Source organism: Eleutherodactylus coqui, chromosome 1 (genome assembly GCF_035609145.1).
Source record: "Eleutherodactylus coqui strain aEleCoq1 chromosome 1, aEleCoq1.hap1, whole genome shotgun sequence".
Lineage (NCBI taxonomy): Eukaryota > Metazoa > Chordata > Amphibia > Anura > Eleutherodactylidae > Eleutherodactylus > Eleutherodactylus coqui.
The window spans coordinates 97774010-97786568 of record NC_089837.1 but is presented as its reverse complement, the minus strand read 5'-3'; the positions used below and the strand labels follow the sequence as shown (position 1 = coordinate 97786568).

Here is a 12559-nt window from a genome sequence, read left to right as displayed (position 1 = left end):
TCAGTACGAGTCAATGTGGGTAAAACTCCAACTGGGAAGGAATTACAAGGAGAAAAAGAAATCACTCTAGGTTTTTGGCAAAAGCTCCGGACCCACTGCGCCGGCTCTACAAAGATTTCCCTTTACTGCTTTTTTCATATATAGATAAAAGGTCATTTGAGAGTTGTCCATTATTATAATAAAAGGCTGCTGAGCACGCTGTATACCTGATAAGGGCTCTGGTGCTGTTGCTTCACTTTAGTGCCTCAATGCACTGTTAGAGTTCATAGACGAGAGCGCCCCCTTACTCCCTGCAGGACTCTGCACATTGTAGGCTACACACTGGCTGAATATTGCAACAGAACTCCCTGAAGATTGACAGCTGATCAAAGACTCCATCCGCCTTGGGAATTTTATTTTTTTATTATTATTAGGGGACCCATCTATTTAAAAAACGACAGAACTCCTTTAAAGTCTATGGAAACCTTTGTGCATGAAATATCAATAAAAAGGCAAAGGTGAATCATGTCAAATTTAAAGCAGAACCTTTAATAAGAGGAGATTAACATATTAGATGCTTCAATAGCTCACAATAAATTTGTCAAAATCCCAGATGCCAAGGCAGGACATTGATCATTATCAAATGTGTAACGCCACAGCACATGTATGGAAAACGGTCATCTATAACAGCCATAAGATGGATGTTATCGCTCCTGTAGACCAGTCCATATAACTAGGTATTATTTTTCATGAACCTTGCTGGCTGTCTATAGGAACTTCAACTTAGGAATGAGTGTAAGGGGAATGGACAAACTGTCCCTGAATATCCCTAGTAACTAAAATCGGCCTATGCAGCAACATGCAGGGTGATCGCCCTGAAAAGGGCGGCTCTGCGCATAACCTGAAAACTAGAAAACTCTGTTATGATTCTATTTAGAGTATATAAGTAGGTAGTAAAAACAGGGACAAACACAGAGAAAGCAAAATCCGCAGTTGAGTAACATTCGCACGAATCTTGTGAGTTTTGTGCATTGAGATACATACAAAACTCGTGTGAATATGAACTTCATTCTTCCAACTTCTTTCACATGAACAATTTTTTTTTCCTCACGACGATGCTGTCAGGTTAAAAATTGCTGCAATGTCCCTTTTTTTGGCACTCTTGGAACGCCTCACTCATTATTTTCAATGGGACCTTTAAAGACATTGCATGCACTCTCATGCCATGCGATGTGCCTGCGAGTGTAATGTTTCCCATTGAAAACAGTGGGAAACACTTGCGATCTCCTGACGGGCGTGAAACACATGCCTGAGGATTGCAATTTCACTGAAGTTATGCAATTAATTTTTGAAGGAAAAACGCCTCCTATCCTTGTGTGCAACGCACGTTGACAAGTGTGATACCGGGCTGAGTTTCTCGACCAGATATCACGCTTAACCATGTGAATGTAGCCTCAAGTGTCCCTATGCATTTCATTCAACCATGGGCTCATCAGGTGACCAATAGAGGAAACCGCACCAAAGCACTGAGCAGCAGAAATTTTTTTCTAACAAACAAGATTTCTAAAAAAATTTCTTAGGAAATACATGCAATATGATCATAAATTGCACATAATCACTGTACAGCACTTCACGTAAAGTGACAATGTCAAAAAACACAATCATGCAGAATATGATAGATCCAAACCACAAGTCTAACAGTCATGCAGCAATCAACACAGCAAAGCTACATAAACGTGGCAGTAGTAAGCACATAGCATTAGTGCTAAATAGAAAAGACACCATAATGCAGCTTTTGGCCGGCATGAGCTGCATATGGCTTAAAAAAAAAAAAGAAAAGAAAATAACCCATACATGTGGCAAAGGGCGTATGGCATGCTGGATTTTGACAAATTTATTGTGAATTATTGAAGCATCCTATATTTTAAGCTTATGTTTTAAATTTGAAATCATTCACCTCTCCCTTGTCTTGATGTATTTTGGTGAATGTATAGTATAGGATCCATACTACCTTGTAAGGACACCTTGGGATTCTTTTTCATCAAAAATCAATATAGAAATACCTTACCAAGTCCCTGCAGTAAAAAAAATATGTTCGTATGTGCTTTTTGCATTGAGCTTTCCTTCTCAAGCACTCAGAAAGCCTCATACTTTGTTTGAAGGCTCTCTTCCCATTCAAGTTCCTGGCTTGGGGATGTTCACAGCACCGATCAGCTTGTCTCTCTCATGAGCATTTACAAGCTCAGCTCCTCTTCTCTTTTAGAGGCCGTGTAGCATAGCCAAGCCCACTGAATACTACACAGCTATCTACTCTATTTTATCCTCCCAAGTAGCTGCTTGCAGTTCCCCTTCTCTGCTGCTGATCAGAGCCGAAAATTCACCCAAAGTTAAAAGGGGCTGTCTGCCCTCTTTTCAGGCTCGGGACCCCTGTCCATCGGCTGATCATCCAAACCGCTGTCCACTACAGCAGGCCAAGCTTTGTCATCAGTGGACAGGAAAGGAAGTTCACGCCCCAAATTCACTCTCATTGAAGTCAATAGGAGAGCCGCATTGCTTCTCCACTGCTCAGGACTGCACAAGATGTCCTGACCAGGAGAGAAGCAGAAAGTTGAGGAGAAGCACGGCTCTCCCATTGATTTCAATTGGAGTCAAGCAAGCGCCTGCACTTCATGCACTCACCGACGCTGCACTGACGGAAAGCTGGGCGGAAGATCTCCATCCATCAACTACTGATGCCCTATTCAGAGGATAGGCAATCCATGGAAAAGAAGCAAACTACCCTTTTAATCACAGCCCTCTAGAATAGAAGCTTTGTCTGCTCTGATCTCCTCCACGAACATGAAATAGTTTTGTGGAAAGTCAGTGACTGTACATTCACAACAGGGGAGCGGGCGGGGGGAGGAGCTGTCTGTTTACGCTGACAGAATTTGCTAGGATTTCCGTCCTCCAGTCCGCAGTGCATTGGAAAACAATACAAGCATTGTCATCAAACAAACATTTTTAATGAAAAACCAATTACAAAAAAAAAAAAAAAAGTCTTCCTTTCCAAAAACACTGATTTAAAAAGAAAGTGCAAAGCTGCAAAAAGGCCTTTAAGACAATGCAGCATTTTTGTTAGCAAAAGGGAAAACCTGATCTGAAGCGAACGTATCTGTTACATCATATAAACAGGGTCTGCATGGTAAGGAGATTAAAAACAATTAATTATATATACACATACATATACATGTGTCCCTGCTCAATATGGAGGTGTTGAATTCAGGTGTCAAAGACTTACAATACAGCAGAGGTCTATCTAAAATGTCCAAAAAGGTCTTCTAAAAGCATTAGGCCCATAACAAAGTTATAATTTGCAATAAAATATGGAGAACTGCTAAAGCTACAATTTTCTTTAAAAAAAAAAAAAATCTACAGTACACAAAAAATGGTCAATGCCACCCATCTTTCCCCTACTACAGAGGTATCATGGCAATCCGTAGTCATAAGCCATATTGCCAACGTCAAGCCTCCTGTAGGAGGCCATTCTACACAATAAGGAATATAATATGTACCATTTCTTAAGATTAGCAAGTTCTACCAAGGAATGTGGATGTATGTGACTAAGTATAGTTGGGAGAGGAAACCGTTGTATATAATGCATTATGCTTTTCTTACTTCTGGCAGTAGCAGAGTTGGCAGGGGAACATAAAGGTCACCCTTTATAATTTCCTGCTCTATAGTCAGGCCTTCCTGCTAGAAAACAAAGAGCTGCACAGTGATCAGCCGATCAGGACTGGACGGCGCTCACGGGGAAGACCTCCACACCCAGAAACAAGTATTTGGAAGAACCGGATAGAACAGCACAATGTGTGCACAACAAATATGGCCTGCACGGTAATAATAGTGACTGAAAACAATCAAGGAGTGTTTGAATAACTTGATTCTAATTGAACAGTTTGACATAGTTTACTGAGAACCTAATAAACTAGTAATATTGTGCACAATATTAAGGTTACTTCCTTCAATTGGAACGCGGCAGGAGGATTTAGGTCCCCGATCTGTTCTGCAGGATGGAAGAGGTTGACAGTGGCGTTTCACATGCCAGGTAGATCATCCGGCGCATGCATAGGCCAATACACCACACACGCAATGGGTGCCGCTATACGTGGCTAGGGGTGATGTACCTGGCTTGTGGGACCAGCCAACGTGACTATCAGAGAAAACTTATTAGGCTACATTCACACAGCTGAGATGCACAAATATTAACTCCATTCTTTTAAACAGACTTATTCACATGTGCGATTTTTTCCTCTGAACATTGCTGCAAGGAAAAAACAAAATTGCAGCATGCTCTATCTTTTGGCATTCCCCAGAACGCCTCGCCCATTGTTTTCAATGCAACCTTTAACGGCATCCCAGGGCACTCGCATGCTGTGCAATGTGCATGCAAGTGCGACCGGTCCAGGAGTCCGGTTGGAACTTTCAAACCGGTGATCCAGGGATTATTCTGACTGCCATTATGGAGTCGGGAAGGAATTTTTCCCCCCACGTGGGCTAAATTGGTTTCTCCCTCATTGGATTTTTTTTTGGCTTCCTCAGGATCAACAAAGAGGAGTGGAAACAGGCTGAACTGGATGGACATTGTCTCCTTTGGCCTAACTTACTATGTTACTATGTGATGCTTCCCATTGAAATCAATGGCAAACACTTGTGATCCTCTGACATGAGTGAAAATTGTGCCTGAGGATTACAACTTTACAGAAGTGATGTAGAGGCGTTTCTGAACGAAAAGCTTCTCGCATTTGTGTGAAAAATGCACATTGGAAAGCGAGATATTGGGCCAAGTTTCTAGTCCAGATATCGCCCGTGTGTATCCGGCCTTATTTGACCAGTTAAGCAGGCTGTATTGTGTTTCACGCACCCTTTCCCTTTATCTACCACAGAATTGAATGGGACTTACAACAACAGAATTGCAGTGAGCTACTCTGTTTCCACAGCCTTAAAGTTACAGAAACCGTGCAACTCATTTCCTTCTATGGGATTTACAGAAGCAACATACAATATTTCCCGCTGGGCTGTTTCTGTAACTCCAGGCTACCGTGAACATGAAGTACAGAGGACTATTCCCATTGTTACCATGATGGCCCGACATAGGCATACTTCTTGAGATTGTGGAAAAATAGAACTACAGCCTCTGTGTTCCCCATAGCAGTGTCACTGTGGGCCGATCAGAATGACACGTGCGGCCCTGGGGCCACAAGTTGTGCGCCCCTGCTCTTAAAGGGGTTGTCCCGCGAACCAAAGTTGGGGTATACACTTCTGTATGGCCATATTAATGCACTTTGTAATGTACATTGTGCATTAATTATGAGCCATACAGAAGTTATTCACTTACCTGTTTCGTTGCTAGCGTCCTCGTCTCCATGGTGCCGTCTAATCTTCAGCGTCTAATCGCCCGATTAGATGCGCTTGCGCAGTCCGGTCTTCTTTCTTCTGAATGGGGCCGCTCGTGCCGGAGAGCGGCTCCTCGTAGCTCCGCCCCGTCACGTGTGCCGATTCCAGCCAATCAGGAGGCTGGAATCGGCAATGGACCGCACAGAAGACCTGCGGTCCACCGAGGGTGAAGATCCCGGCGGCCATCTTCGCAAGGTAAGTAAGAAGTCACCGGAGCGTGGGGATTCAGGTAAGCACTATCCGTTTTTGTTTTTTTAAACCCCTGCATCGGGTTTGTCTCGCGCCGAACGGGGGGGGGGGGGGGGGGCTATTGAAAAAAAAAAAAACCCGCTTGGCGCGGGACAACCCCTTTAAGTTACAGAAAACTGTATACCCGTGCCCCGTGTGTCTGTAGAGGTGGCTCTTAGATCACAGTATAATTTCTGCATTCAGCACAGTTCGCTTTCATAAGATCACTGCTTCTACCTGATCAATCTGAACGTGCGAGTTAAGTTGGTGTATGGGGTAACGAGGCGACACTTACGTCATTGCCGTGCTTCTGAAGGAATTCTATTTCTTGCTGCGTAAACGTGGTCATAGAGATGGACTTCACTCGGTGGGGTGGGTTCAATCCACGCCTACAGGAGATCAAAAGCAAGACCAGTTATAAAACAGCTTAATTATAGAGCAATTCTTACTGAAGTCTCAAAATAGTGAAGAAAGGCATTCACAGCTAACAGCATAAATAAGTTACACGTACGGGTTACTCTGGTTTATCAATTTTTTTCATGTGCAGTATAGCACAACGTAGTCAACTACACTATTCAATAATTCAAGTATAATGGAAACAAATAGAAACCTTGTCAAACAAAAACAGACAGCAAACAGGTGCGCGCGAATGAGGGTCAATAGTTGCATTTGGCGGTTGCATCACAACGCCGTTTTCGGCCCCCCCACATGGAATACGCATTTTCTTCTATGGGATTTACGGAAGCAGCATAAAGCCGCCCCAGCTGGGCTGTTTCTGTAACTCCAGCTGAAGTTTCCTGTTTTCTATAGCTTTGGACCCTTCACACAGACTGATAACCATTCAGATTCTCACAAAATTGCCTGAATCCTAATAATCGTTCAGTGTAAATGCTGCCAGCGACTGAACAATGAACAATAAGTTTGCAGTTCATAAAAACTGGACGATCAGCCTTTGTGAACAGGCAGTTCTTCATCTATGGACGACTGGCTGTTTACTGTGCATGGCAGCAGGAGCGATCTCCATTCACTGAGCGATCCTCACCCTTGTGTGAAAGCACTGGAGCGACAATCACCCCATGCAAAAGAGGCCGTACTAGTCAGCTGTGCAAACTAAGACAGTTGGCGGTGGCAGAATAGGGATGGCATGACTGCTATGTACTAGATAAGGCAGATGGCAAGACCACACAGATAAGACGCTGCATCACTCCGTAGCATATGGTAATAGCGTATTAAACATGCAGGCTTTGCATGCATAATACACTGTACCAACATCCCAATAGGCAACCATGTTGCTGCTGATAACAGTACATGGCGACGGCAATATCATTACGTACTGCATGCATATATCTCGCAGCCGCACGCTGTGAGACACGCTCATGTGAGCCCGGCTTCAGGATGCTTTTAGATGGAACAATCTATTCTTCACATACAGGCAGATAAATCGTTCACTCTGTATAAACGCATGTGAACAACCGAACGATCTGTATTTAAACTAGATGATTGGCGAACCAGCCAATGATGATGAAATGAGTGTGAGTGTGAGTGTGAACACACTGGTTAATGAAAAGCGTCCGCCATAAAGTCACAGTCATATTTGAACAACTTGAAAACAAATTTTCAAGGAGATCCCCTCTATAAAGGTTATCTGAGCAAACAACTAACAGTCAATCAATGACTTGTCATTCATATACTCCAATAACTTCTCAGCAACTATCTGAATGATCATTCATAGAATGGTAGAGTTGGAAGGGACCTCCAGAGTCATCCCCTGCTCATTGATCAGCACAAAGTTACCTTAAAGTGGTTGTACCACAATTACAAGTTACCCCCTATCCACAGGATAGGGGACAACCTGCTGATCGATGGGGTTCTCATCCACTGATCCGGAGGACAGAGACTCGTGTCCCCCATTCTCTTCCCTGTGGGGTTACTGCACCCATCCCAGTAAGGAGGAGACTGAATGGTGTGTTAGTTGTGTAAGCGTATTCACTTTTAAGGGAAACTGCGGAGATGGCTGAGCAGCACCCACTCGGCTATTTCCTCCAATTCCTTGAAATGAATGGAGCACCAACCGTGCATGCACGGCCAGCGCTCCATTCACTGTGATATCATTGCAGGGGGAAGAGGTGACCCCACAGTGACAGGCAGAGGGGGACACAGGAATCCCACCCATCAGCAAGTGATCACCTATAATATGGATAGAGAAAGCATCCAATTACGGTACAACCCCTCTAACTCAAAGTTTTCACAGCTGCCATGAAGCAAACATCTTGCTGCCCTGTCTGTACACACAGGAAGTAGTGTGTGCAGGCAACACCGCCACCCCTCAAAACAAGAGAAAAACACATTATTTCTACTTAATTATTGCTCAGAAAATCCCTTTTATCTACAGCCTCAGCATAGGTCATCAATCGTTAGTTGCCAGGGACCCATTACACAGGATCCCGGCAATCACCCAATTGCCCGGCCGTGATCGCAGAGGGCCAGCCATGCATCACAGGAGACTTTCATGCACATCCGGCCCACTGCACCAGGCGATCAGGTGATCACTGGGAATCCCATGTGACGGCTCCCCAGCGATTAACTATTAATGACCTATCCTGAAGACAGGTCAGCAAGAGTTTTTGCCTGGAAACCCCTTTAAATGTAATGAATTTATAAACTGTGCAGTCCTTTTAAGAGGGGTTGTTCCATTTTTTTCCCCCTTAATTTCTGCTCCTCACGGCCAAAAATAAAAAGGCCCTTGTCACCTCTCCTGGCGTGTCCAGAGCTGCAACCCCATACTGCAAGCTGGATCTGTCTTTACAGGTCGTACCCAGCCTGCGTACAAGAGGTCAGAGGCTGCTGCAGCCAATCACAGCCAGCGGCATTGAAACACTGAGGTCTCTGGCTGCAGCAGCCTGTGACATCTCATATCCAAGTTGACTGCAGTCTGTAAATGCAGACCAGATGCGTAGTATGAAGGTGCAGCGCTGGACATTTATAAGGGAGCCAGAAGACGAGCGTACAGCCTCCTAGGATGGATCCAAAAAGTAGAGAAAACTAATTTAGAATGCCACAAAATTTGTATTGCGGTGCAGTGGCTAATGGGCTTACACAATCTGATCCAAAAAATTAAATTATATAATATGCATACACACACACTAAGTTCTTAGTTACACGTTATACAGAGAAGCATAGACTAAGTGGATGTGCAGTCCGTGCTTTTCTCCACTTTTTGGCGAGAATGGGTAGGAATTAGGAAAAAAAAAATGGACTACCCCCTTTAAGGACAGAAAACAGAAATGCATAAAATGTTCATTACAGTGGCATTGCCTTGCATTAAGGCAATTAACGGGAAAATCTGATTTTCCAGTAATTTGAGAAGCATACTTGCCATGTAGCCTGGTCAAATGCCAAGGACAGTAATTAAACCAAACGAGAGAGAAAAGCTGTGCAGTATGGGGAGACCGAGGCAGAAGGAGGGCTACAGATGACAGTCCCCAGACTAACTCACAGTAATAAGGGTCTAACACAGATCCCGTTCTAATGCACCCTGGCAGATAGGTTATCCGTGTAGACTTGCGGATGCATATTACATATACCTTGCAGCATGTGGTTGAGCCGATTCCTGCTGGACGAGCTGCAGTAGCAGATGCTGTGGGTGACTGAACGATACCCATGACAGCTGGCATCCTCGCCACATATAGAATATCTAGTGACACTATATTACACAGTCATCACCATGTTCTCTCAGTTACCAATAATTTATTCATTAAAAGGGTGATTAATACTGCTGCATAACAAATTGGAACATGACGACGCTTTCCAATATTAACCTGTAGTGTATTTTACGCTTGCTCTGGGGTTGCTATGGAAGGGTTTGATTCGTTTCTGTGCATGTTCATCCTGTCATGTGACCTTTCCACTTCTGCAATTAGCGGAGGTCACAAGACAAGAGGTCTACCAATATCAACTCTAGAACAAGCACCTGCTAAGGATCTGGACCCACAACAAGCAGCTCCTATGATGGGGGTTGTCTTTGACAAGTCTATGGACTTGTCAAAGTGGAAGTAGCATGCACATTCCACTATTGATCCATTTAAATCCTTCCTTCCCGTGGCCATCAGAAGAGGAGGGACATGGCACTTTGTTGCTATGACAAGTCAAAAATTTGGATATTTAAAAAAAAAAAAAAAAAAGTTTCTACATGTTTATTGGCGTCACCTGTCAGAAATTCAGTTGACTGGACATAATTTTAAAAGACACCCCCCTGTGTATATAAGTTCTCACAGCTGACAATGCATATCAGAGACAAAACCATGCCATGAGGAAAGAATTGCCTGTAGAGCTCAGACACAGGATTGTGTGGAGGCAAAGATCTGGAGAAGGCTACAAAAACATTTCTGCAGCACGGACAGTTCCCAAGAGCCCAGCGGCCTCCATAACGCTCAAATAAAAGTATTTTGAAGCAACTGGGACTTTTCCTAGAGCTGCCAACTCACCAAAGTAGATCGGGGGAGAATGGCCTTGGTAAGAGGTGACCAAGAACCCAATGGTCAGTCTGACCAACTCCAAACATTCTGTGTGCAGATGGCAGAAACTTCCAGAAGGTCAACCATCACTGCAGCCTCCAACAATCTGGGCTTTCTGACAGAGTGGCGAGAAAGAAGCATCTCCTCAGTGAAATATATGAAAGCTGCCTGGAGTTTGCCAAAAAGCACTTAAAGGACTCTCAGATTGAGAAACAAGATTCTCTGATCTGATGAAACCAAGAATGAACTTTTTGGCTTCAGATCTAAGTGTTATGAAGCATAGTGGTGGTAGCATCATGCTGGGGGGGGGGGGGGGGGTGCGGCACCTTCCTACATTCTATACACACAACTCTGTGAATGTCGATGAGTGGCTAGAACCCCAACTTGAACCCAATCAAACATCTCTGGAGAGACCTGAAAATGGCTGGATCTGTGGAGAAGAATGGTGGAAAATCCCCCAAATCCAGATGTGCAAACCCTGTGGCATCATACCCAAGACGACTGGAGGCTGTAATCACTGCCAAAGGTGCTTCAGCTAAGTACTAAGTACAGGGTGTGAGTACTTATGGCAATGATAAAGATTAGTGTTCCACAAAAAGGATTACAAAGCTTTCTAGCATTGTTTTCTTTGTCATTAGGGGATACTAAGTGCCGAACTGAATAACATATTACCAGTAGCAGCAAGTGGTGGCTATTCTATAGCATCCTGTATCTACTGCGGCCCTTCAGCAGTCTGTTAGCCACTCAAGTGGAGGGAAAATGTGGTTTACCATCACTTCACCTGTACCAGATTAGAACTACAGGTATTCCACTTACTACATGACCTCTGACCTGAATGGGAGGGATAACCTTCACGTTTTGTACTGAAGGCCTGGAGTGCCGCCGGCTGTTCTCACAATCACAGCGTTATATCGAGCGCCTCCACTTCTGACAGCCCCTTGACCTATCTGCTTATACGGCTTTGTAAGTGTTTGCGCTAAACTTCTATTTTTTGTTCAATGGTCTTTTCGAAGCATTGAGATCATATGCAATCAGCGGGGGAGATGTACCGTCAGGCCTCAGAGCTTATCACAAGATCTGGCGAGGCTGCAGAGTACAAGTGCATGCTTGTTACTAACTTTCACAAGTTCTTTCATCGCTGCAGACAAGACAAGGCAATAAATGTGATGCAAACACTTCAGGAGGACGATTCGTAACATTCCGGTTAAATCACAGCATTACCACTTTGGACAATCCCCCTTGACAATAAGCTGATCACAAAGTGTCCCCCCCACTGGGACCCTCAGTGATCGGCTGTAAGCTGTGGGGAAACCTTGCAACAAGTGTTCAATTTACCCTGCAGCTCCCCCACAGGAGAAACAAAGTATTACGCATTGCCCACTCACAGCAATGGTCTGTGTAATGCAGGTCCGGTCCTCCAAAGGGAGAGAAGCCCTTAGTAACCATCCTCAACTCCAGCCAAGAGATCAGGTTCCTGAACACCGGACCCCCATCTAATAACTCAGAATTCCCTAATAGGGTGTATGAAGACGCAGACAATCCCTTTAAGCATCTCCCTGGGAAGGGATTCAGGCGACTTACAACAATCACAAGAAATCCGTCCATTTCTGAATATTTTCACTTAGGTCCGTTCCACATGATCATATGTTAATTGCATATTACACAAGTGGGTTTTGCGTACGTAATTCGCTGTCATAGGCGGCCGCTCACATCGCATATGTGGCCGCTCACACGAATTGCGTATATTGTGCATGGAAAAAAAAGTTGCAGCATATTCTATCTTGGCGCATATACACACACCAAGAAAATACATGCCACGTGCGTATATCTCGCTATTGAGCAGCAGTCGCAGTCACATGCTTACATGTATTAGTCATATGACCCGTTTCACCCCATCTATAGCCTTCTCTTTTTCCAAAGCCCATGGTACATAATTAGTTAGAAACAAACACCTGTGACTCACCGAAAAATCCTGTCTAGTTGCATCAAGAAAAGTTGCACAAAAGTTTTGTGTGGCCTCAACCACAAGTCTCATGTAGAAAACCCATTAATAGGCCCCGTGCAATGCTTCGATTTCCTGCAGCTCTACTGTAGGTGGAGTGAATTGCAGACCGATTTAGGCCCCCTGCACATTGCTCTGCCAGCAGCGGTGCCTGCGCGTACATGGTCTGCAGCCGTGTAATCTGTACTGCGGATGGACCTGGCGGCTCGCCATCGGGCATGCTCAGTACAGATTTTTTTTCCCCCTCTGCACGGAAAAATTGAGCATTCAGCGAGTGGTGGAAGAATTGATTTCCCATTGCATGCTATGGGCGCCATTTGCTTCGGATCCATGGTGCCCACTGCAGATATCCACCTGTGGGCAGGAGCCCTTACCCTCAGTGTGGCTGATCGCAGCAGGAGGT

General features: G+C 44.5%; 1 protein-coding gene across 3 annotated transcripts in view; it reads right to left on the bottom strand.

The window, feature by feature from the left end:
- AGFG1 (ArfGAP with FG repeats 1) overlaps positions 1-12559 on the bottom strand; it is a 72633-nt gene that overhangs the window by 32588 nt on the left and 27486 nt on the right. For all 3 annotated transcript variants that reach the window (XM_066598189.1, XM_066598187.1, XM_066598188.1), the window contains exon 2: positions 5936-6029. In XM_066598189.1, coding sequence (XP_066454286.1) covers positions 5936-6029 — 94 coding nt within the window. The remainder of the gene's footprint in view (positions 1-5935; positions 6030-12559) is intronic.